At 47.5% G+C, this 27818-nt stretch overlaps 1 protein-coding gene across 2 annotated transcripts in view; it reads left to right on the top strand.

The window, feature by feature from the left end:
• The window catches only part of LOC129813670 (protein Niban 1-like), a 101833-nt gene that overhangs the window by 59111 nt on the left and 14904 nt on the right, over positions 1-27818 (top strand). For both annotated transcript variants that reach the window (XM_055866068.1, XM_055866067.1), the window contains exons 6-10: positions 10744-10859; positions 20533-20637; positions 20870-21032; positions 21376-21563; positions 22230-22385. In XM_055866068.1, the coding sequence (XP_055722043.1) occupies positions 10744-10859; positions 20533-20637; positions 20870-21032; positions 21376-21563; positions 22230-22385 (728 nt within the window). The remainder of the gene's footprint in view (positions 1-10743; positions 10860-20532; positions 20638-20869; positions 21033-21375; positions 21564-22229; positions 22386-27818) is intronic.

Below are 27818 nucleotides of genomic sequence, written 5' to 3'. Positions count from 1 at the left end.
TCTATACTAAACCAGTTCATGATAAACCTCTATACTAAACCAGTTCTGATAAACCTCTATATTAAACCAGTTCTGATAAACCTCTATACTAAACCAGTTCATGATAAACCTCTATACTAAACCAGTTCTGATAAACCTCTATACTAAACCTCTATACTAAACCAGTTCATGATAAACCTCTATACTAAACCAGTTCTGATAAACCTCTATACTAAACCAGTTCATGATAAACCTCTATACTAAACCAGTTCTGATAAACCTCTATACTAAACCAGTTCATACTAAACCTCTATACTAAACCTCTATACTAAACCTCTATACTAAACCAGTTCATGATAAACCTCTATACTAAACCTCTATACTAAACCAGTTCTGATAAACCTCTATACTAAACCAGTTCTGATAAACCTCTATACTAAACCAGTTCATGATAAACCTCTATACTAAACCAGTTCTGATAAACCTCTATACTAAACCTCTATACTAAACCAGTTCTGATAAACCTCTATATTAAACCAGTTCTGATAAACCTCTATACTAAACCAGTTCATGATAAACCTCTATACTAAACCAGTTCTGATAAACCTCTATATTAAACCAGTTCTGATAAACCTCTATACTAAACCAGTTCATGATAAACCTCTATACTAAACCAGTTCTGATAAACCTCTATATTAAACCAGTTCTGATAAACCTCTATACTAAACCAGTTCATGATAAACCTCTATACTAAACCAGTTCTGATAAACCTCTATACTAAACCTCTATACTAAACCAGTTCTGATAAACCTCTATACTAAACCTCTATACTAAACCAGTTCTGATAAACCTCTATATTAAACCAGTTCTGATAAACCTCTATACTAAACCAGTTCATGATAAACCTCTATACTAAACCAGTTCTGATAAACCTCTATATTAAACCAGTTCTGATAAACCTCTATACTAAACCAGTTCATGATAAACCTCTATACTAAACCAGTTCTGATAAACCTCTATATTAAACCAGTTCTGATAAACCTCTATACTAAACCAGTTCATGATAAACCTCTATACTAAACCAGTTCTGATAAACCTCTATACTAAACCTCTATACTAAACCAGTTCATGATAAACCTCTATACTAAACCAGTTCTGATAAACCTCTATACTAAACCAGTTCATGATAAACCTCTATACTAAACCAGTTCATGATAAACCTCTATATTAAGCCTCCATATTAACCTCTATACTAAACCAGTTCATGATAAACATCTATACTAAACCAGTTCTGATAAACCTCTATTTATTTATTTTTATTTTACCGTTATTTTACCAGGTAAGTTGACTGAGAACACGTTCTCATTTGCAGCAACGACCTGGGGAGTAGTTACAGGGGAAAGGAGGGGGATGAATGAGCCAATTGTAAACTGGGGATTATTAGGTGACCGTGATGGTTGAGGGCCAGATTGGGAATTTAGCCAGAACACCGGGGTTAACACCCCTACTCTTACGATAAGTGCCATGGGATCTTTAATGACCTCAGAGAGTCAGGACACCCGTTTAACGTCCCATCCGAAAGACGGCACCCTACACAGGGCAGTGTCCCCAATCACTGCCCTGGGGCATTGGGATATTTTTAGACCAGAGGAAAGAGTGCCTCCTACTGGCCCTCCAACACCACTTCCAGCAGCATCTGGTCTCCCATCCAGGGACTGACCAGGTGTCACGTTCCTGACCTGTTTTCTCTTGTTTTATATGTCTTTATTGGTCAGGGCGTGAGTGTTGGGTGGGCAGTCTATGTTTTCTATTTCTATGTGGGGTTTTGTGTTCGGCCTGGTATGATTCTCAATTAGAGACAGGTGTGTATCGTTTGTCTCTGATTGAGAGTCATACTAAGGCAGCCAGGGTTCACTGGTGTTTTGTGGGTGTTTGTTTCCTGTGTTAGCGTTTGGGCCACACAGGACTGTTGCAGGTTAGTCACGTTTGTTGTTTTGTTAATTTGTAGTGTTTGTTGGTTTGCCATTAAAATCATGAATACCTCCTACTCCGCATCTTGGTCCGATCCATGCTCCTCCTCGTCTGAGGAGGAGAACGACATTGACAACCTTTACAGAAACACCCACCAAACCAGGACCAAGCGGATTGGAGAAGGACGGCAAGAACCAAAGCAATGGAGAGAAGAGGAATGGACTTGGGAGGAGATCCTAGACGGTAAAGGACCCTGGGCACAGCCAGTGGAGTGTCGCCGCCCCAAAGCGGAGCTGGAGGCAGCGAAAGCGGAGAGGCGGCATTATGAGGCGCTGGCAAGGCAGAGTGGCTGGAAACCCGAGAGGCTCACCCAAAAATTTCTTGGGGGGGGCTAAAGGGGAGTGTGGCGAAGCCGGGTTGGATACCTGAGCCAACTCCCCGGGCTTACCGTGGAGTGAGAGGGCGTCGTACTGGTCAGACACCGTGTTATGCGGTAAAGCGCACGGTGTCCTCAGTACGCGTGCTTAGCCCAGTGCGGGCTATTCCACCTTGCCGCACTGGGAGGGCTAGGTTGGGCATCGAGACGGATGTCATGAAGCCGGCCCAACGTATCTGGCCTCCAGTACGTCTCCTCGGGCCGGCGTACATGGCACCAGCCTTACAGGTGGTGTCCCCGGTTCGCCTGCATAGCCCAGTGCGGGCTATTCCACCTCGCCGCACTGGCAGGGCTACGGGGACCATTCAACCTGGTAAGGTTGGAGAGGCTCGGTGCTCAAGAGCGCGTGTCCTCCTTCACGGTCCGGTATATCCGGCGCCACCTTCCCGCCCCAGCCCAGTACCACCAGTGCCTACACCACGCACCAGGCTTCCAGTGCATCACCAGAGCCCTGTTCCTCCTCCCCGCACTCGCCCTGAGGTGCGTGCCCTCAGCCCGGTACCTCCAGTTCCGGCACCACGCATCAGGCCTATAGTGCGTCTCAGCCGGCCGGAGTCTGCCGTCTGCCCAGCGGTGCCTGAACTGCCCGTCTGCCCAGCGGCGCCTGAACTGCCCGTCTGCCCAGCGCCGTCTGAGCCGTCCGTCTGCCCAGCGCCATCTGAGCCGTCCGTCTGCCCAGCGCCATCTGAGCCATCCGTCTGCCCAGCGCCATCTGAGCCATCTGTCCGCCCAGCGCCGTCTGAGCCATCTGTCTGCCCAGCGCCATCTGAGTCATCCGTCTGCCACGAGCCATTAGAGCCGCCCGTCTGTCCCGAGCCAGTAGAGCCGTCCGTCAGTCAGGAGCCGCTAGAGCCGTCCGTCAGTCAGGAGCTGCCAGAGACGCCCGCCAGTCAGGAGCTGCCAGAGACGCCCGCCAGTCAGGAGCTGCCAGAGACGCCCGCCAGTCAGGAGCTGCCAGAGACGCCCGCCAGTCAGGAGCTGCCAGAGACGCCCGCCAGTCAGGAGCTGCCAGAGACGCCCGCCAGTCAGGAGCTGCCAGAGACGCCCGCCAGTCAGGAGCTGCCAGAGACGCCCGCCAGTCAGGAGCTGCCAGAGACGCCCGCCAGTCAGGAGCTGCCAGAGACGCCCGCCAGTCAGGAGCTGCCAGAGACGCCCGCCAGTCAGGAGCTGCCAGAGACGCCCGCCAGTCAGGAGCTGCCAGAGACGCCCGCCAGTCAGGAGCTGCCAGAGACGCCCGCCAGTCATGAGCTGCCCTCCAGTCATGAGCCGCCCTCCAGTCATGAGCCGCCCTCCAGTCATGAGCTGCCCTCCAGTCATGAGCTGCCCTACAGTCATGAGCTGCCACTCAGCCCGGAGCTGCTGCCCCTTCTCCCGGAGCAGCTTCCCCTATCCCGGAGCTGCTGCCCCTTATCCCGGAGCTGCTGCCCCTTATCCCGGAGCTGGTGCCCCTTATCCCGGAGCTGCTGCCCCTTATCCCGGAGCTGCTGCCCCTTATCCCGGTGCTGGCCCTTATCCCGATGCTGCCCCTTCATTTAGGTGGGTTGAGTTGGAGGGTGGTCATTGGGAGGGGGATACGGAAGCGGGGAGTGACTATGGTGGGGTGGGGACCTCGCCCAGAGCCTGAGCCACCACCGTGGTCAGATGCCCACCCAGACCCTCCCCTAGACTTTGTGCTGGTGCGCCCGGAGTTCGCACCTTAAGGGGGGGGTTATGTCACGTTCCTGACCTGTTTTCTCTTGTTTTATATGTCTTTATTGGTCAGGGCGTGAGTGTTGGGTGGGCAGTCTATGTTTTCTATTTCTATGTGGGGTTTTGTGTTCGGCCTGGTATGATTCTCAATTAGAGACAGGTGTGTATCGTTTGTCTCTGATTGAGAGTCATACTAAGGCAGCCAGGGTTCACTGGTGTTTTGTGGGTGTTTGTTTCCTGTGTTAGCGTTTGGGCCACACAGGACTGTTGCAGGTTAGTCACGTTTGTTGTTTTGTTAATTTGTAGTGTTTGTTGGTTTGCCATTAAAATCATGAATACCTCCTACTCCGCATCTTGGTCCGATCCATGCTCCTCCTCGTCTGAGGAGGAGAACGACATTGACAACCTTTACAGAAACACCCACCAAACCAGGACCAAGCGGATTGGAGAAGGACGGCAAGAACCAAAGCAATGGAGAGAAGAGGAATGGACTTGGGAGGAGATCCTAGACGGTAAAGGACCCTGGGCACAGCCAGTGGAGTGTCGCCGCCCCAAAGCGGAGCTGGAGGCAGCGAAAGCGGAGAGGCGGCATTATGAGGCGCTGGCAAGGCAGAGTGGCTGGAAACCCGAGAGGCTCACCCAAAAATTTCTTGGGGGGGGCTAAAGGGGAGTGTGGCGAAGCCGGGTTGGATACCTGAGCCAACTCCCCGGGCTTACCGTGGAGTGAGAGGGCGTCGTACTGGTCAGACACCGTGTTATGCGGTAAAGCGCACGGTGTCCTCAGTACGCGTGCTTAGCCCAGTGCGGGCTATTCCACCTTGCCGCACTGGGAGGGCTAGGTTGGGCATCGAGACGGATGTCATGAAGCCGGCCCAACGTATCTGGCCTCCAGTACGTCTCCTCGGGCCGGCGTACATGGCACCAGCCTTACAGGTGGTGTCCCCGGTTCGCCTGCATAGCCCAGTGCGGGCTATTCCACCTCGCCGCACTGGCAGGGCTACGGGGACCATTCAACCTGGTAAGGTTGGAGAGGCTCGGTGCTCAAGAGCGCGTGTCCTCCTTCACGGTCCGGTATATCCGGCGCCACCTTCCCGCCCCAGCCCAGTACCACCAGTGCCTACACCACGCACCAGGCTTCCAGTGCATCACCAGAGCCCTGTTCCTCCTCCCCGCACTCGCCCTGAGGTGCGTGCCCTCAGCCCGGTACCTCCAGTTCCGGCACCACGCATCAGGCCTATAGTGCGTCTCAGCCGGCCGGAGTCTGCCGTCTGCCCAGCGGTGCCTGAACTGCCCGTCTGCCCAGCGGCGCCTGAACTGCCCGTCTGCCCAGCGCCGTCTGAGCCGTCCGTCTGCCCAGCGCCATCTGAGCCGTCCGTCTGCCCAGCGCCATCTGAGCCATCCGTCTGCCCAGCGCCATCTGAGCCATCTGTCCGCCCAGCGCCGTCTGAGCCATCTGTCTGCCCAGCGCCATCTGAGTCATCCGTCTGCCACGAGCCATTAGAGCCGCCCGTCTGTCCCGAGCCAGTAGAGCCGTCCGTCAGTCAGGAGCCGCTAGAGCCGTCCGTCAGTCAGGAGCTGCCAGAGACGCCCGCCAGTCAGGAGCTGCCAGAGACGCCCGCCAGTCAGGAGCTGCCAGAGACGCCCGCCAGTCAGGAGCTGCCAGAGACGCCCGCCAGTCAGGAGCTGCCAGAGACGCCCGCCAGTCAGGAGCTGCCAGAGACGCCCGCCAGTCAGGAGCTGCCAGAGACGCCCGCCAGTCAGGAGCTGCCAGAGACGCCCGCCAGTCAGGAGCTGCCAGAGACGCCCGCCAGTCAGGAGCTGCCAGAGACGCCCGCCAGTCAGGAGCTGCCAGAGACGCCCGCCAGTCAGGAGCTGCCAGAGACGCCCGCCAGTCAGGAGCTGCCAGAGACGCCCGCCAGTCAGGAGCTGCCAGAGACGCCCGCCAGTCAGGAGCTGCCAGAGACGCCCGCCAGTCATGAGCTGCCCTCCAGTCATGAGCCGCCCTCCAGTCATGAGCCGCCCTCCAGTCATGAGCTGCCCTCCAGTCATGAGCTGCCCTACAGTCATGAGCTGCCACTCAGCCCGGAGCTGCTGCCCCTTCTCCCGGAGCAGCTTCCCCTATCCCGGAGCTGCTGCCCCTTATCCCGGAGCTGCTGCCCCTTATCCCGGAGCTGCTGCCCCTTATCCCGGAGCTGCTGCCCCTTATCCCGGAGCTGCTGCCCCTTATCCCGGTGCTGGCCCTTATCCCGATGCTGCCCCTTCATTTAGGTGGGTTGAGTTGGAGGGTGGTCATTGGGAGGGGGATACGGAAGCGGGGAGTGACTATGGTGGGGTGGGGACCTCGCCCAGAGCCTGAGCCACCACCGTGGTCAGATGCCCACCCAGACCCTCCCCTAGACTTTGTGCTGGTGCGCCCGGAGTTCGCACCTTAAGGGGGGGGTTATGTCACGTTCCTGACCTGTTTTCTCTTGTTTTATATGTCTTTATTGGTCAGGGCGTGAGTGTTGGGTGGGCAGTCTATGTTTCCTATTTCTATGTGGGATTTTGTGTTCGGCCTGGTATGATTCTCAATTAGAGACAGGTGTGTATCGTTTGTCTCTGATTGAGAGTCATACTAAGGCAGCCAGGGTTCACTGGTGTTTTGTGGGTGTTTGTTTCCTGTGTTAGCGTTTGGGCCACACAGGACTGTTGCAGGTTAGTCACGTTTGTTGTTTTGTTAATTTGTAGTGTTTGTTGGTTTGCCATTAAAATCATGAATACCTCCTACTCCGCATCTGGGTCCGATCCATGCTCCTCCTCGTCTGAGGAGGAGAACGACATTGACAACCTTTACAGAAACACCCACCAAACCAGGACCAAGCGGATTGGAGAAGGACGGCAAGAACCAAAGCAATGGAGAGAAGAGGAATGGACTTGGGAGGAGATCCTAGACGGTAAAGGACCCTGGGCACAGCCAGTGGAGTGTCGCCGCCCCAAAGCGGAGCTGGAGGCAGCGAAAGCGGAGAGGCGGCATTATGAGGCGCTGGCAAGGCAGAGTGGCTGGAAACCCGAGAGGCTCACCCAAAAATTTCTTGGGGGGGGCTAAAGGGGAGTGTGGCGAAGCCGGGTTGGATACCTGAGCCAACTCCCCGGGCTTACCGTGGAGTGAGAGGGCGTCGTACTGGTCAGACACCGTGTTATGCGGTAAAGCGCACGGTGTCCTCAGTACGCGTGCTTAGCCCAGTGCGGGCTATTCCACCTTGCCGCACTGGGAGGGCTAGGTTGGGCATCGAGACGGATGTCATGAAGCCGGCCCAACGTATCTGGCCTCCAGTACGTCTCCTCGGGCCGGCGTACATGGCACCAGCCTTACAGGTGGTGTCCCCGGTTCGCCTGCATAGCCCAGTGCGGGCTATTCCACCTCGCCGCACTGGCAGGGCTACGGGGACCATTCAACCTGGTAAGGTTGGAGAGGCTCGGTGCTCAAGAGCGCGTGTCCTCCTTCACGGTCCGGTATATCCGGCGCCACCTTCCCGCCCCAGCCCAGTACCACCAGTGCCTACACCACGCACCAGGCTTCCAGTGCATCACCAGAGCCCTGTTCCTCCTCCCCGCACTCGCCCTGAGGTACGTGCCCTCAGCCCGGTACCTCCAGTTCCGGCACCACGCATCAGGCCTATAGTGCGTGTCAGCCGGCCAGAGTCTGCCGTCTGCCCAGCGGTGCCTGAACTGCCCGTCTGCCCAGCGGCGCCTGAACTGCCCGTCTGCCCAGCGCCGTCTGAGCCATCCGTCTGCCCAGCGCCATCTGAGCCATCCGTCTGCCCAGCGCCATCTGAGCCATCCGTCTGCCCAGCGCCATCTGAGCCATCTGTCCGCCCAGCGCCGTCTGAGCCATCTGTCTGCCCAGCGCCATCTGAGTCATCCGTCTGCCACGAGCCATTAGAGCCGCCCGTCTGTCCCGAGCCAGTAGAGCCGTCCGTCAGTCAGGAGCCGCTAGAGCCGTCCGTCAGTCAGGAGCTGCCAGAGACGCCCGCCAGTCAGGAGCTGCCAGAGACGCCCGCCAGTCAGGAGCTGCCAGAGACGCCCGCCAGTCAGGAGCTGCCAGAGACGCCCGCCAGTCAGGAGCTGCCAGAGACGCCCGCCAGTCATGAGCTGCCCTCCAGTCATGAGCTGCCCTCCAGTCATGAACCGCCCTCCAGTCATGAGCTGCCCTCCAGTCATGAGCTGCCCTTCAGTCATGAGCTGCCCTCCAGTCATGAGCTGCCCTCCAGTCATGAGCTGCCCTCCAGTCATGAGCTGCCCTCCAGTCATGAGCTGCCCTCCAGTCATGAGCCGCCCTCCAGTCATGAGCTGCCCTCCAGTCATGAGCTGCCACTCAGCCCGGAGCTGCTGCCCCTTCTCCCGGAGCAGCTTCCCCTTATCCCGGAGCTGCTGCCCCTTATCCCGGAGCTGCTGCCCTTATCCCGGAGCTGCTGCCCCTTATCCCGGTGCTGGCCCTTATCCCGATGCTGCCCCTTCATTTAGGTGGGTTGAGTTGGAGGGTGGTCATTGGGAGGGGGATACGGAAGCGGGGAGTGACTATGGTGGGGTGGGGACCTCGCCCAGAGCCTGAGCCACCACCGTGGTCAGATGCCCACCCAGACCCTCCCCTAGACTTTGTGCTGGTGCGCCCGGAGTTCGCACCTTAAGGGGGGGGTTATGTCACGTTCCTGACCTGTTTTCTCTTGTTTTATATGTCTTTATTGGTCAGGGCGTGAGTGTTGGGTGGGCAGTCTATGTTTTCTATTTCTATGTGGGGTTTTGTGTTCGGCCTGGTATGATTCTCAATTAGAGACAGGTGTGTATCGTTTGTCTCTGATTGAGAGTCATACTAAGGCAGCCAGGGTTCACTGGTGTTTTGTGGGTGTTTGTTTCCTGTGTTAGCGTTTGGGCCACACAGGACTGTTGCAGGTTAGTCACGTTTGTTGTTTTGTTAATTTGTAGTGTTTGTTGGTTTGCCATTAAAATCATGAATACCTCCTACTCCGCATCTTGGTCCGATCCATGCTCCTCCTCGTCTGAGGAGGAGAACGACATTGACAACCTTTACACCAGGACCAACCCTGCTTAGCTTCAGAAGCAAGCCTGCAGTGGTATGCAGGGTGGTATGCTGCTGGCCTATACTAAACCAGTTCATGATAAACCTCTATACTAAACCAGTTCATGATAAACCTCTATACTAAACCAGTTCATGATACACCTCTATACTAAACCAGTTCATGATAAACCTCTATACTAAACCTCTATACTAAACCAGTTCATGATAAACCTCTATACTAAACCAGTTCATGATAAACCTCTATACTAAACCAGTTCTGATAAACCTCTATATTAAACCAGTTCATGATAAACCTCTATATTAAACCAGTTCATGATAAACCTCTATACTAAACCAGTTCATTATAAACCTCTATACTAAACCAGTTCATGATAAACCTCTATACTAAACCAGTTCTGATAAACCTCTATACTAAACCAGTTCATGATAAACCTCTATACTAAACCAGTTCATGATAAACCTCTATACTAAACCAGTTCATGATAAACCTCTATACTAAACCAGTTCATGATAAACCTCTATACTAAACCAGTTCATGATAAACCTCTATACTAAACCAGTTCTGATAAACCTCTATACTAAACCAGTTCATGATAAACCTCTATACTAAACCTCTATACTAAACCAGTTCATGATAAACCTCTATACTAAACCAGCTCATGATAAACCTCTATACTAAACCTCTATACTAAACCAGTTCATGATAAACCTCTATACTAAACCAGTTCATGATAAACCTCTATACTAAACCAGTTCTGATAAACCTCTATACTAAACCTCTATACTAAACCAGTTCATGATAAACCTCTATACTAAACCAGTTCATGATAAACCTCTATATTAAACCAGTTCATATAATCCTCTATTCATGATAAACCTGTTGCCTGCTGTGTTGTACTGTTGTTATTCTTCGGTTGTCTTGGTAACAACCTAATAATACTCCTCTGCACACATTAGCTTCCTGTGAGGGAGAAGAGCTAGAGCCTGTCAGTTAGTGGTGAGGTTAGCGTTGAGCAACTTCTGCAGAACAACCAACCAGAGCAGGGTTACGTCAACACCTCTTCTAGCTCTGCCTCGTTACCAACTAGTCAATAGCAACTTTATAAAATAGATGTTCAGAGGATCCAATGACTCTACGTAGCTCAGAAATAGAACAAAAACATACATCTCATTCCTAGCTCATGCTCTCTTTCCTTCTCTTGCTCTCTCAGACACTATTTTATTTTATTTTTCTCTAGTTTCACATGTACATTTCACAGTGACAAAAAGGGAAGTGTTTATAATATATTGCATTTGTCTCAGATGCATTACTCAATTCTTTCAGTATTTAAGACAAACCAGTTATCCCATAGAGAAATATTACACTGCTCACTTCCTCATATTCTCATCTCTCCCTCTCTCATTCTCTCTCATTCTCTCTCATTCTCTCTCATTCTCTCTCATCTCTCATCTCTCTCTCTCTCTCTCTCTCTCTCTCATCTCTCATCTCTCATCTCTCTCTCTCTCTCTCTCTCTCTCTTTCTCTCTCTCTCTCTCTCTCTCTCTCTCTCTCTCTCTCTCTCTCTCTCTCTCTCTCTCTCTCTCTCTCCAGATTCTCTGAGGAGGTCCTCCTGTGAGTCTCAGGCGTTCCTCAAGGCCATACATTTCTACCGGCAGGAGAAAGGACACTATGAGTCCTGGGACATGCTGATGGGCTGTGAGGAGCAGGTGATGCCCAAACCCGCACATACACACACTGTTCAACATACAACAAAGATAATGACTGACTTTGCATCTAGCCCACAACTCATTCTGAAACTCACTATGAAACACTGGAACTCTGGAACATGGCCATGGCCATGGTCGAAACTCACTATGAAACACACTCTGGAACATGGCCATGGTCGAAACACACTATGGAAGACACTCTGAAACACACTCTGAAAGACACTTTGAAAGACACTCTGAAAGACACTCTGAAACACACTCTGAAACACACTCTGAAACATGCCCATGGTCGAAACACACTCTGAAAGACACTTTGAAAGACACTCTGAAACACACTCTGGAAGACACTCTGAAAGACACTCTGAAAGACACTTTGAAAGACACTCTGAAAGACACTTTGAAAGACACTCTGAAAGACACTCTGAAAGACACTCTGAAACACACTCTGAAACACACTCTGAAACACACTCTGAAACACACTCTGAAACACACTCTGAAAGACACTTTGAAAGACACTTTGAAACACACTCTGAAAGACACTCTGAAAGACACTTTGAAAGACACTCTGAAAGACACTTTGAAAGACACTCTGAAAGATACTCTGAAAGACACTCTGAAACACACTCTGAAACACACTCTGAAACACACTCTGAAACATGGCCATGGTCAAAACTCACTCTGAAACACACTCTGAAACACACTCTGAAACTCACTATGAAACACACTCTGGAACATGGCCATGGTCGAAACACACTCTGAAACACACTCTGAAACACACTCTGAAACTCACTCTGAAACACACTCTGGAACATGGCCATGGTCGAAACACACTCTGAAACACACTCTGAAACACACTCTGAAACTCACTCTGAAACACACTCTGGAACACACTCTGAAACTCACTCTGAAACACACTCTGGAACATGGCCATGGTCGAAACACACTTAAACACAAACGCACACACTGACTTGTTTCCAGGGAGTTCCAGGGACAGAGGGAGACAGAGGGAGACAGAGGGGGACAGAGGGAGACAGAGGGAGACAGAGGGAGACAGAGGGAGACAGAGGGAGACAGAGGGAGACAGAGGGGGACAGAGGGAGACAGAGGGAGACAGAGGGAGACAGAGGGAGACAGAGGGAGACAGTTTGTGTGAGTGTGTGCTGCTTCTGTTAGGTGGGCTGTTGTCGTCTCATCACACACACACAGAGCCTGACTCATGAAGCTGCCGCTGCCAACCGTGAGAGCCACGAGAGGAAACTCTGACTCGCACTCTAAAGCCCCATTTATACCTGGTTCTAACATGAGTCCCTTTGTCCTGTTCTCGTCCACATTCTGATTGTGCCCACATTTTTAGACATGTGTAGACAATTAAAAGAAGCATTGTGATTTGATCTTCCCGAGCGCCTCCGGCGGTACTCAGGGATGTGTCTGGATATCTGACAAGGTTAAACGGATTTGGAGAGCGAAACCATTTCAATCATAATTTATATCTAAAATCATTGACAGGTGATACCATTGACTTCCCTGCTGAAAAAAACAGCATAAACTAGCATAGGATGGTGAGCAGCCTTTGTTGTGTTTTTGCCAGTGGTGGAAAAAGTACTACATTTTTATACTTGAATAAAAGTAAAGATACTTTAATAGAAAATGACTGAAGTACAAGTGAAAGTCACCCAGTAAAATACTACTTGAGTAAAAGTCAAAAAATTATAATTTGGTTTCAAATATATTTAAGTATCAAAAGTAAATGTAATTGTTCAAAAATACCTAGGTATCGAATCATTTCACATTCTTTATATTAAGCAAACCAAATGCCACGATTTTTTGTTGTTGTATTTTTGTATTTTCACTCCTTTTCCTCCCCAATTTCGATCTTGTCTCATCGCTGCAACTCCCCAACCGGCTCGGGGGACGAAGGCCGAATCATGCATCCTCTGAAACATGACCCCCCCCCCCCCCAAACTGCGCTTCTTCACACCCGCTCGCTTAACCCGGAAGCCAGCCGCACCAATGTGTCGGTGGAAACACCGTTCAATTGACGACCAAGGTCAGCCTGCAGGCGACCGGTCTACCACAAGGAGTCACTAGAGTGCGATTAAACCAAGTAAAGTCCCCAAGGCCAAACCCTTCCCTAACCCGGACGACGCTGGACCAATTTTGTGCCGCCCTATGGGACTCTCAATCACGGCCGGTTGTGATACAGCCCGGGATCAAACCCGGGTCTGTAATGACACCGAAAGTTTCGGGAGGCCCACAAATTAAGTATTTGTGTTTAGTAAGTCCACCAGATCAGAGGCAATACGAATGACCAGGGATGTTCTCTGTTTAGTGAGTCCACCAGATCAGAGGCAGTAGAGATGACCAGGGATGTTCTCTGTTTAGTGAGTCCTCCAGATCAGAGGCAGTAGGGATGACCAGGGATGTTCTCTGTTTAGTGAGTCCTCCAGATCAGAGGCAGTAGGGATGACCAGGGATGTTCTCTGTTTAGTGAGTCCACCAGATCAGAGGCAGTACGAATGACCAGGGATGTTCTCTGTTTAGTAAGTCCACCAGATCAGAGGCAATACGAATGACCAGGGATGTTCTCTGTTTAGTGAGTCCACCAGATCAGAGGCAGTACGAATGACCAGGGATGTTCTCTTGATAAGTGTGTGACCTGGACTATTTTCCTGCCCAGCATTCAACATGTAACGAGTACTTTTGGGTGCCAAATCTATGGAGTAAAACATACATTAATTTCTTTAGGAATGTAGTTAAATGTGTCAAAAATATAATTAGTAAAGTAAACTACAGATACCCCAAAGTATTTTTTACTTAGGTACTTTACACCACTGGTTTTTGGTGGTGACCAGCCTTCGTTATGTTTTTGGTGGTGACGAGCCTTCGTTATGTATTTGGTGGTGACCAGCCTTCGTTATATTTTTGGTGGTGACCAGCCTTCGTTATGTATTTGGTGGTGACCAGCCTTCGTTATATTTTTGGTGCTGACCAGCCTTCGTTATATTTTTAGTGGTGACCAGCCTTCGTTATGTATTTGGTGGTGACCAGCCTTCGTTATATTTTTGGTGGTGACCAGCCTTCGTTATGTTTTTGGTGGTGACCAGCCTTCGTTATATTTTTGGTGGTGACCAGCCTTCGTCATGTTTTTGGTGGTGACCAGCCTTCGTTATGTATTTGGTGGTGACGAGCCTTCGTTATGTATTTGGTGGTGACCAGCCTTCGTCATATTTTTAGTGGTGACCAGCCTTCGTTATGTTTTTGGTGGTGACCAGCCTTCGTTATGTTTTTGGTGGTGACCAGCCTTCGTCATATTTTTAGTGGTGACCAGCCTTCGTTATGTTTTTGGTGGTGACCAGCCTTCGTTATGTTTTTGTTTTGGACACTGGTGACAAACATATTAACTGGTCACCAGCGTACAAGCATATGCTGGTCAGGCACAAAACCATCATCAAGTCACATTATCTATGCTGGCTTGCAAAGTGACGTTGTGATCCTATTGGGATACAGCCAGAGTGGATTCCCACAATCCGCATTGAGAATGACTGCAATGGTTACAGGGACTAAGCATTTTGGGGAAAGTTGAGGTCAGGTCCAATATTGCACCCAAGAGGGAAGAGGTTGGGCCATCCTAGAAATGTTTTATCCACGTTTTATCCACGACACAGCGCGGAGTGCCTGGACACAGCCCTTAGCCGTGGTATATTGGCCATATATCACAAATTCCTGAGGTGCATTATTGCTATTATAAACTGTTTACCAACGTAATTAGAGCAGTAAAAATAAGTATTTTGTCATACCGGTGGTATACGGTCTGATATACCACGGCTGTCAGCCAATCAGCATTCAGGGCTCGAACCACCCAGTTTATAATATAATATATACAATTTAGCACACTCTTTTATCCAATCAGACTCTTTGATGAGAGTCATGTGTGAATAAATATTTATTTATGCATGGTCCCGGGAATCAAACCCACTATCCTGGCATTGCAATGTTCTACCAATATTGTATATATATATATATTTATATATATTATATATAAAATATGCAATATTTTGTGAAGCCTCAATTTAATATGATTTATACAGCCTTTATTATGCATTGCTTATGCCATCCTTTATAAAGCACAGTCTTACGTCACATTTGACATATGTGGCATATGTCACACAGTTATGCCACATCTATGAACCCTTTATAAAGCATGACATACGGTTATAGATGATTTGTGTGTTTATGTAGCTTTATGAAGCCTTTATAAGCCGCACGTCGTTTAAAGCTGGACCACTTCTTTATTATGATTTGTTATACAATTTCACTAATTGTATGTCGCTCTGGATATGAGTGTCTGCTAAGTTACTAAAATGTAATAATGACAAATGTATTTCTCAACTCCTAATATTGACCCAATAACAGTCACCGGAGTATCTGACGTAGGTTTTGAAAAATAATCCACAAATAGTTTCCACCACTGTGGAAAGTGCAGCTGGCTGCTGGTAAGCTTTTTTGACTTTCACATAGATTTTTTGCCAACACATGGCTCACCTTTGTTTAACCAACCAAACAGCTGCTTTTAGCAAAAAAAAATGTGTTTGCAGTTACCTTTCTAGCTAATAGGCTAATATTAGAGTTTACACTTCCTGTTCCAATTACATTGCAGTCGGAAAGTATTCACACCCCTTGACTTTTTCCACATTTTGTTACGTTACAGCCTTATTCTAAATTCTTTAACCTTTTTTAAAAATTCCCCTCATCAATCTACTACACACAATACCCAAAAAATGACAAAGTTACAAACAGGTTTTTAGACATTTTTGCAAATTTATTAGAAATAAAAAGGTTAAAGGTTAAATAAAAGGTTAAATAAAAGGACAGAATGAATGGGGCCATGTATCGTGAGATTTTGAGTGAAAACCTCCTTCCATCAGCAAGGGCATTAAAGATGAAACGTGGCTGGGTCTTTCAGCATGACAATGATCCCAAACACACCGCCCGGGCAACGAAGGAGTGGCTTCGTAAGAAGCATTTCAAGGTCCTGGAGTGGCCTAGCCAGTCTCCAGATCTCAACCCCATAGAAAATCTTTGGAGGGAATTGAAAGTCCGTGTTGCCCAGCAACAGCCCCAAAACATCACTGCTCTAGAGGAGATCTGCATGGAGGAATGGGACAAAATACCAGCAACAGTGTGTGAAAACCTTGTGAAGACTTACAGAAAACGTTTGACCTCTGTCATTGCCAACAAAGGGTATATAACAAGTATTGAGATAAACTTTTGTTATTGACCAAATACTTATTTTCCACCATAATTTGCAAATAAATTCATAAAAAATCCTACAATGTGATTTTCTGGATTTATTTTCTTCTCATTTTGTCTGTCATAGTTGAAGTGTACATATGATGAAAATTACAGGCCTCTCTCATCTTTTTAAGTGGGAGAACTTGCACAATTGGTGGCTGACTAAATACTTTTTTGCCCCACTGTACTTGGGTATGACGCTACAAGCTTGGCACACCTGTATTTGGGGAGTTTCTCCCATTCTTCTCTGTCAGGCTGGATGTGGAGAGTCGCTGCACAGCTATTTTTACATTTCTCCAGAGATGTTCGATCGGGTTCAAGTCCGGGCTCTGGCTGGGCCACTCAAGGACATTAAGAGACTTGTCCCGAAGCCACTCCTGCGTTGTCTTGGCTGTGTGCTTAGGGTCGTTGTCTTGTTGGAAGGTGGACCTTCACCCCAGACTGAGGTCCTGAGTGCTCTGGAGCAGGTTTTCATCAAGGATCTCTCTGTACTTTGTTCTGTTCATCTTTCTCTCAATCCTGACTAGTCTCCCAGTCCCTGCTGCTGAAAAAACATCCCCACAGCTTGATGCTGCCACCACCATGCTTCACCATAGGGATGGTGCCAGGTTTCCTCCAGACGTGACACTTGGCATTCAGGCCAAATAGTTCAATCTTGGTTTCATCAGACCGGAGAATCTTGTTTCTCATCTTGTTTCCCCTCCCATTCCACGAGTTACTGAAGGCCCCTTGCATGACGCCTTGAGTCCGTGATGGCTCGCACAGTATACGCCGGGGCCCCCTCGATGTCCAGAGGGGGCAGAGGAACCGCCCTCACCTCAGACTGCTGGAGCGGACCAGCCACCACCGGCCTGAGGAGAGACACATGGAACGAGGGGTTAATACAATAATCAGGGGGAGCTGTAACCTATAACATACCTCGTTCAGTCTCCTCAGTACTTTAAATGGCCCCACAAACCGCGGACCCAGCTTCCGGCGGGGCAGGCGAAGGGGCAGGTTTTGGGTCGAGAGCCAGACCCGGTCTCCCGGTGCGAACACCGGAGCCTCACTGCGGTGGTGATCGGCGCTCGCCTTCTGTCGCCCGATGGCCCGTTGCAGGCGTACATGGGCAGCGTCCCAGGTTTCCCCCGAGCGCCGAAACCATTCATCCACCGCAGGTGCCTCGATCTGGCTCTGATGCCACGGTGCCAGAACCGGCTGATATCCCAGTACACACTGAAATGGAGACAGGTTAGTGGAGGAGTGGCGGAGAAAGTTTTGGGCCATCTCTGCCCAGGGGATGAAAGCCGCCCACTCCCCCGGCCGGTCCTGGCAATAGGACTGCAGAAACCTACCCACATCCTGGTTAACTCTCATCATCTGCCCGTTACTCTCGAGGTGAAACCCTGAGGTCAGGCTGACCGAGACCCCCAGACGTTCCATGAACGCCCTCCAGACCCTTGATGTGAACTGGGAACCCCGATCAGACACTATATCCTCAGGCACCCCGTGGTGCCGGAAAAAGTGTGTTAACAGGGCCTCCGCAGTCTGTAGGTCCGTAGGGAGACCGGGCAAAGGAATGAGACGGCAGGACTTAGAAAACAGATCCACAACTACCGTGGTGTTTCCTTGTGACAGAGGAAGATCCGTCACGAAATCCACCGATAGGTGTGACCACGGCCGTTGTGGAACGGGAAGGGGTTGTAATTTCCCTCTGGGCAGGTGTCTAGGTGCCTTGCACTGGGCGCACACCAAGCAGGAGGAAACATACACTGTCACGTCCTTAGCTAAAGTGGGCCACCAGTACTTCCCACAAAGACAGCGCACTGTCCACCCGATGCCAGCATGACCAGAGGAAGGTGACGTATGAGCCCAACAAATCAATGTTTGGGTTGAACTCCAGTCGCTCATCACAAAGACACATTGAGTTGGACTCCAGTCTCTCATCACAAAGACACATTGGGTTGGACTCCAGTCGCTCATCACAAAGACACATTGGGTTGGACTCCAGTCGCTCATCACAAAGACACATTGTTTGGGTTGGACTCCAGTCTCTCATCACAAAGACACATTGTTTGGGTTGGACTCCAGTCTCTCATCACAAAGACACATTGTTTGTGTTGGACTCCAGTCTCTCATCACAAAGACACATTGTTTGGGTTGGACTCCAGTCTCTCATCACAAAGACACATTGTTTGTGTTGGACTCCAGTCTCTCATCACAAAGACACATTGTTTGGGTTGGACTCCAGTCTCTCATCACAAAGACACATTGTTTGGGTTGTACTCCAGTCTCTCATCACAAAGACACAATGTTTGGGTTGGACTCCAGTCTCTCATCACAAAGACACATTGGGTTGGACTCCAGTCTCTCATCACAAAGACACATTGGGTTGGACTCCAGTCTCTCATCACAAAGACACATTGTTTGGGTTGGACTCCAGTCTCTCATCACAAAGACACATTGTTTGGGTTGGACTCCAGTCTCTCATCACAAAGACACATTGTTTGGGTTGGACTCCAGTCTCTCATCACAAAGACACATTGTTTGGGTTGGACTCCAGTCTCTCATCACAAAGACACATTGTTTGGGTTGGACTCCAGTCTCTCATCACAAAGACACATTGTTTGTGTTGGACTCCAGTCTCTCATCACAAAGACACATTGGGTTGGACTCCAGTCTCTCATCACAAAGACACATTGGGTTGGACTCCAGTCTCTCATCACAAAGACACATTGTTTGTGTTGGACTCCAGTCTCTCATCACAAAGACACATTGTTTGGGTTGGACTCCAGTCTCTCATCACAAAGACTCATTGTTTGGGTTGGACTCCAGTCTCTCATCACAAAGACACATTGGGTTGGACTCCAGTCTCTCATCACAAAGACACATTGGGTTGGACTCCAGTCTCTCATCACAAAGACACATTGAGTTGGACTCCAGTCTCTCATCACAAAGACACATTGTTTGGGTTGGACTCCAGTCTCTCATCACAAAGACACATTGAGTTGGACTCCAGTCTCATCACAAAGACACATTGAGTTGGACTCCAGTCTCTCATCACAAAGACACATTGTTTGGGTTGGACTCCAGTCTCTCATCACAAAGACACAATGTTTGAGTTGGACTCCAGTCTCTCATCACAAAGACACATTGAGTTGGACTCCAGTCTCTCATCACAAAGACACATTGAGTTGGACTCCAGTCTCTCATCACAAAGACACATTGAGTTGGACTCCAGTCTCTCATCACAAAGACACATTGAGTTGGACTCCAGTCTCTCATCACAAAGACACATTGGGTTGGACTCCAGTCTCTCATCACAAAGACACATTGTTTGGGTTGGACTCCAGTCTCTCATCACAAAGACACATTGAGTTGGACTCCAGTCTCTCATCACAAAGACACATTGGGTTGGACTCCAGTCTCTCATCACAAAGACACATTGTTTGGGTTGGACTCCAGTCGCTCATCACAAAGACACAATGTTTGAGTTGGACTCCAGTCTCTCATCACAAAGACACAATGTTTGAGTTGGACTCCAGTCTCTCATCACAAAGACACATTGTTTGGGTTGGACTCCAATCTCTCATCACAAAGACACATTGAGCTGGACTCCAGTCTCTCCTCACAAAGACACATTGTTTGAGTTGGACTCCAGACTCTCATCACAAAGACACATTGGGTTGGACTCCAGTCTCTCATCACAAAGACACATTGGGTTGGACTCCAGTCTCTCATCACAAAGACACATTGGGTTGGACTCCAGTCTCTCATCACAAAGACACATTGGGTTGGACTCCAGTCTCTCATCACAAAGACACATTGAGTTGGACTCCAGTCTCTCATCACAAAGACACATTGGGTTGGACTCCAGTCTCTCATCACAAAGACACATTGGGTTGGACTCCAGTCTCTCATCACAAAGACACATTGGGTTGGACTCCAGTCTCTCATCACAAAGACACATTGTTTGGGTTGGACTCCAGTCTCTCATCACAAAGACACATTGTTTGGGTTGGACTCCAGTCTCTCATCACAAAGACACATTGAGTTGGACTCCAGTCTCATCACAAAGACACATTGTTTGTGTTGGACTCCATATTATATTTTATATTTATATTATATTATCGTTTATAGTAGGACTTTCCTTTGCTAATGCAGAAGCTCAACCAGTTTTTAACAATGAGCTCAGTAGATCTGTAGAGTGTTTCATTGTCTTACAGCTGTGTAGTAGAGTAGTAGTGTGTTTCATTGTCTTACAGCTGTGTAGTAGAGTAGTAGTGTGTTTCATTGTCTTACAGCTGTGTAGTAGAGTAGTAGTGTGTTTCATTGTCTTACAGCTGTGTAGTGCGTCCAGATCACAGTATGCTGTAAGTCATTTTGGCTTTCTGTTTTCCAGGTCCTAGCCAATCTGGTTTTGGAGGAGCTTCAACCCTCTCTACAGACAGAACTGCTGGCCAGACTGAAGGGAAAGAAAGCAGGGAGGAAGAGAGTCTGGTTCACCGTGAGTGAATGAACATCTCAGAACTGTCCTTTATTCAGAAAGTCCATCAGTAATGTTATAGTGACCTGGTTCTTTAGCTCTGAGTTCTGTAGTCATGTAGTGATCTCTGCTCTATACTGCCCCCTGATGGTCAGACATTGGAGGCAGTCTATAACCTGGTCCTGGATCAGCTAACACAGGGTGTATATATTCTGTACTCAGCTGTGTTCTGTTGTCCCCCCCCCCCCCCCAGACGTTGGAAGCCGCGTACTACCTGGTCCAGGACCAGCTGAGGGAGGGTCTGAAGGGTCTGAAGGAGGAGTGTAAAGAGACAGCCAGGTCTCAGGAAGCTCTGCTTCGTTCTGATATGGACCAGATAGCCAGTTCTAGAACCTTCCTGCAGGCCAAGCTACAAGGTACAATACCATGATGGGGATCTACAGATGTGGCAGCCTGGCGTCAAACATGTGTCAAACATGGGTTAAGAATGCATTGCAGTGTAAAGGAGTAAACTTAGTAACAAAGAACTAACACCTTAGGATCCGAGGCAGGATATTGTGGGAACTGAATGAATGAAAAAGCAACAATTATTGGGACAGTAGTTGTGATGAGCAGACATGGGATTACTATATCTAAACTATATCTAAACTATATCTAAACTATATCTAAACTATATCTAAACTATATCTAAACTATATCTAAACTTGTAAAACCATTTGCCTAACATTCACATCTGTTGTTCCATCTCTGTCCCCACAGCCTCCGTCAGTGATCCAGCAGTAAAGTTCTGCAGCGAGAACGTGTCTCCGTACCTGGCGTCCATCTTGGAAGAGCTGATGTCTCCGGTGACGGGGGGTTTCCAGGGGGTCCGGCTTCTCCTGGAGGGGGAGATAAACGCTCTCTGTCTCGGCTTCCCCGAGGGAGGGGGGCAGGAGGGGTTAAACCAGGTAAGAGGGTGTTGGTGGAGCAAAATTTGGTCAAGTTCCCTTGCATAAGAGTGAACAACATTAGAGTGAACAACATTAGAGTGAACAACTGAAGAGTGAACAACTGAAGAGTAAACAACTGAAGCGTAAACAACTGAAGCGTAAACAACTGAAGAGTGAACAGCTGAAACGTGAACAACATTAGCGTAAACAACATTAGCGTAAACAACATTAGCGTAAACAACATTAGCGTAAACAACTGAATCGTGAACAACTGAATCGTGAACAACTGAACGTGAACAACTGAAGCGTAAACAACTGAAGTGTAAACAACTGAAGAGTGAACAACTGAAGCGTAAACAACTGAAGCGTAAACAACTGAAGCGTAAACAACTGAAGCGTAAACAACTGAAACGTAAACAACTGAAACGTAAACAACTGAAGAGTGAACAACTGAAGAGTGAACAACTGAAGAGTGAACAACTGAAGAGTAAACAACTGAAGAGTAAACAACTGAAGAGTAAACAACTGAAGAGTGAACAACTGAAGAGTGAACAACTGAAGAGTAAACAACTGAAGAGTAAACAACTGAAGAGTAAACAACTGAAGCGTAAACAACTGAAGCGTGAATCACGCTAATGTCTAATAGTGTGTGTGTTATAGCGTGTGTTGCCTCTCTCTCCTCAGGCGCTGGGTCAGATGGGTCAGATGTGTCAGGCAAGTCTGGAGGAGTGTTACCAGAAAGTGGAGGTCCTGACAGAACAGCTCCAGGAACTCAGGCATCGCTTCAAGTTCTCCAACTCAGTTCGTCTGATCCACAGCACGCAGATAGACATGCAACAGGTTAGTTCTGATCCACAGCATGCAGATAGACATGTAACAGGTTAGTTCTGATCCACAGCACGCAGATAGACATGCAACAGGTTAGTTCTGATCCACAGCATACAGATAGACATGTAACAGGTTAGTTCTGATCCACTACATACAGATAGACATGTAACAGGTTAGTTCTGATCCACTACATACAGATAGACATGTAACAGGTTAGTTCTGATCCACAGCACGCAGATAGACATGCAACAGGTTAGTTCTGATCCACTACATACAGATAGACATGTAACAGGTTAGTTCTGATCCACAGCACGCAGATAGACATGTAACAGGTTAGTTCTGATCCACTACATACAGATAGACATGTAACAGGTTAGTTCTGATCCACAGCACGCAGATAGACATGCAACAGGTTAGTTCTGATCCACAGCACGCAGATAGACATGCAACAGGTTAGTTCTGATCCACAGCACGCAGATAGACATGTAACAGGTTAGTTCTGATCCACTACATACAGATAGACATGTAACAGGTTAGTTCTGATCCACTACATACAGATAGACATGTAACAGGTTAGTTCTGATCCACTACATACAGATAGACATGTAACAGGTTAGTTCTGATCCACAGCACGCAGATAGACATGTAACAGGTTAGTTCTGATCCACTACATACAGATAGACATGCAACAGGTTAGTTCTGATCCACTACATGCAGATAGACATGTAACAGGTTAGTTCTGATCCACAGCACGCAGATAGACATGTAACAGGTTAGTTCTGATCCACTACATACAGATAGACATGCAACAGGTTAGTTCTGATCCACTACATACAGATAGACATGTAACAGGTTAGTTCTGATCCACAGCATACAGATAGACATGTAACAGGTTAGTTCTGATCCACACCATGCAGATAGACATGTAACAGGTTAGTTCTGATCCACACCATGCAGATAGACATGCAACAGGTTAGTTCTGATCCACTACATACAGATAGACATGTAACAGGTTAGTTCTGATCCACTACATGCAGATAGACATGTAACAGGTTAGTTCTGATCCACTACATGCAGATAGACATGTAACAGGTTAGTTCAAATCCACTACATACAGATAGACATGTAACAGGTTAGTTCTGATCCACTACATACAGATATACATGCAACAGGTTAGTTCTGATCCACTACATACAGATAGACATGCAACAGGTTAGTTCTGATCCACAGCACGCAGATAGACATGCAACAGGTTAGTTCTGATCCACAGCATGCAGATAGACATGTAACAGGTTAGTTCTGATCCACAGCATGCAGATAGACATGCAACAGGTTAGTTCTGATCCACAGCATACAGATAGACATGTAACAGGTTAGTTCTGATCCACAGCATGCAGATAGACATGTAACAGGTTAGTTCTGATCCACTACATACAGATAGACATGTAACAGGTTAGTTCTGATCCACAGCATACAGATAGACATGTAACAGGTTAGTTCTGATCCACTACATACAGATAGACATGCAACAGGTTAGTTCTGATCCACAGCATGCAGATAGACATGTAACAGGTTAGTTCTGATCCACTACATACAGATAGACATGTAACAGGTTAGTTCTGATCCACAGCATGCAGATAGACATGCAACAGGTTAGTTCTGATCCACTGCACGCAGATAGACAGGCAACAGGTTAGTTCTGATCCACTACATACAGATAGACATGTAACAGGTTAGTTCTGATCCACTACATACAGATAGACATGTAACAGGTTAGTTCTGATCCACAGCATACAGATAGACATGTAACAGGTTAGTTCTGATCCACAGCATACAGATAGACATGCAACAGGTTAGTTCTGATCCACTACATACAGATAGACATGCAACAGGTTAGTTCTGATCCACTACATACAGATAGACATGCAACAGGTTAGTTCTGATCCACTACATACAGATAGACATGTAACAGGTTAGTTCTGATCCACTACATACAGATAGACATGCAACAGGTTAGTTCTGATCCACAGCACGCAGATAGACATGCAACAGGCTAGTTCTGATCCACTACATACAGATAGACATGTAACAGGTTAGTTCTGATCCACACCATGCAGATAGACATGCAACAGGTTAGTTCTGATCCACTACATACAGATAGACCTGCAACAGGTTAGTTCTGATCCACTACATACAGATAGACATGTAACAGGTTAGTTCTGATCCACTACATACAGATAGACATGTAACAGGTTAGTTCTGATCCACTACATACAGATAGACATGTAACAGGTTAGTTCTGATCCACTACATACAGATAGACCTGCAACAGGTTAGTTCTGATCCACAGCACGCAGATAGACATGTAACAGGTTAGTTCTGATCCACAGCACGCAGATAGACATGTAACAGGTTAGTTCTGATCCACAGCACGCAGATAGACCTGCAACAGGTTAGTTCTGATCCACTACATACAGATAGACATGCAACAGGTTAGTTCTGATCCACTACATACAGATAGACATGCAACAGGTTAGTTCTGATCCACTACATACAGATAGACATGTAACAGGTTAGTTCTGATCCACTACATACAGATAGACATGCAACAGGTTAGTTCTGATCCACTACATACAGATAGACCTGCAACAGGTTAGTTCTGATCCACAGCACGCAGATAGACATGTAACAGGTTAGTTCTGATCCACTACATACAGATAGACATGCAACAGGTTAGTTCTGATCCACAGCACGCAGATAGACATGTAACAGGTTAGTTCTGATCCACTACATACAGATAGACATGTAACAGGTTAGTTCTGATCCACAGCACGCAGATAGACATGTAACAGGTTAGTTCTGATCCACAGCACGCAGATAGACATGCAACAGGTTAGTTCTGATCCACTACATACAGATAGACATGTAACAGGTTAGTTCTGATCCACTACATGCAGATAGACATGTAACAGGTTAGTTCTGATCCACAGCACGCAGATAGACATGTAACAGGTTAGTTCTGATCCACAGCACGCAGATAGACATGCAACAGGTTAGTTCTGATCCACTACATACAGATAGACATGTAACAGGTTAGTTCTGATCCACTACATACAGATAGACATGCAACAGGTTAGTTCTGATCCACTACATACAGATAGACATGCAACAGGTTAGTTCTGATCCACAGCATGCAGATAGACATGTAACAGGTTAGTTCTGATCCACAGCATACAGATAGACATGTAACAGGTTAGTTCTGATCCACACCATGCAGATAGACATGTAACAGGTTAGTTCTGATCCACAGCACGCAGATAGACATGTAACAGGTTAGTTCTGATCAACTACATACAGATAGACATGTAACAGGTTAGTTCTGATCCACTACATACAGATAGACATGTAACAGGTTAGTTCTGATCCACTACATACAGATAGACATGTAACAGGTTAGTTCTGATCCACTACATACAGATAGACATGTAACAGGTTAGTTCTGATCCACTACATACAGATAGACATGTAACAGGTTAGTTCTGATCCACAGCACGCAGATAGACATGCAACAGGTTAGTTCTGATCCACTACATACAGATAGACATGTAACAGGTTAGTTCTGATCCACTACATACAGATAGACATGCAACAGGTTAGTTCTGATCCACAGCACGCAGATAGACATGCAACAGGTTAGTTCTGATCCACTACATACAGATAGACATGTAACAGGTTAGTTCTGATCCACTGCATACAGATAGACATGTAACAGGTTAGTTCTGATCCACTACATACAGATAGACATGTAACAGGTTAGTTCTGATCCACTACATACAGATAGACATGTAACAGGTTAGTTCTGATCCACTACATACAGATAGACATGCAACAGGTTAGTTCTGATCCACAGCACGCAGATAGACATGTAACAGGTTAGTTCTGATCCACTACATACAGATAGACATGTAACAGGTTAGTTCTGATCCACTACATACAGATAGACAGGCAACAGGTTAGTTCTGATCCACTAAATACAGATAGACATGCAACAGGTTAGTTCTGATCCACAGCACGCAGATAGACATGCAACAGGTTAGTTCTGATCCACTGCATACAGATAGACATGTAACAGGTTAGTTCTGATCCACAGCACGCAGATAGACCTGCAACAGGTTAGTTCTGATCCACTACATACAGATAGACATGTAACAGGTTAGTTCTGATCCACAGCACGCAGATAGACCTGCAACAGGTTAGTCCTGATCCACAGCATGCAGATAGACATGCAACAGGTTAGTTCTGATCCACTACATACAGATAGACATGCAACAGGTTAGTTCTGATCCACAGCACGCAGATAGACATGTAACAGGTTAGTTCTGATCCACAGCATGCAGATAGACATGCAACAGGTTAGTTCTGATCCACTACATACAGATAGACATGCAACAGGTTAGTTCTGATCCACTACATACAGATAGACATGTAACAGGTTAGTTCTGATCCACAGCACGCAGATAGACATGTAACAGGTTAGTTCTGATTCACTACATACAGATAGACATGCAACAGGTTAGTTCTGATCCACAGCACGCAGATAGACATGCAACAGGTTAGTTCTGATCCACTACATACAGATAGACATGCAACAGGTTAGTTCTGATCCACACCACGCAGATAGACATGCAACAGGTTAGTTCTGATCCACAGCACGCAGATAGACATGTAACAGGTTAGTTCTGATCCACAGCACGCAGATAGACATGTAACAGGTTAGTTCTGATCCACTACATACAGATAGACATGTAACAGGTTAGTTCTGATCCACAGCACGCAGATAGACATGTAACAGGTTAGTTCTGATCCACACCACGCAGATAGACATGCAACAGGTTAGTTCTGATCCACTACATACAGATAGACATGTAACAGGTTAGTTCTGATCCACTACATACAGATAGACATGTAACAGGTTAGTTCTGATCCACACCATGCAGATAGACATGTAACAGGTTAGTTCTGATCCACTACATACAGATAGACATGTAACAGGTTAGTTTTGATCCACTACATACAGATAGACATGTAACAGGTTAGTTCTGATCCACTACATACAGATAGACATGTAACAGGTTAGTTCTGATCCACTACATACAGATAGACAGGCAACAGGTTAGTTCTGATCCACTACATACAGATAGACAGGCAACAGGTTAGTTCTGATCCACACCACGCAGATAGACATGCAACAGGTTAGTTCTGATCCACAGCACCTAGATATACATGCAACAGGTTAGTTCTGATCCACAGCACGCAGATAGTGACTCGTCAAAAAACTAACTCTGCCGTGAATCTCTTTTCTGTATATTCTACAACAAACCATTTCCTTACATCATACAGCATTCTCCCCCAGCTACAACAAATAGCTGATGGAGAATGCTGTGG

The sequence above is a fragment of the Salvelinus fontinalis genome, chromosome 17 (genome assembly GCF_029448725.1).
Source record: "Salvelinus fontinalis isolate EN_2023a chromosome 17, ASM2944872v1, whole genome shotgun sequence".
Taxonomy (NCBI): domain Eukaryota; kingdom Metazoa; phylum Chordata; class Actinopteri; order Salmoniformes; family Salmonidae; genus Salvelinus; species Salvelinus fontinalis.
The sequence above is the reverse complement of the archived record's forward strand: the minus strand, read 5'-3'. Positions and strand labels throughout refer to the sequence as shown.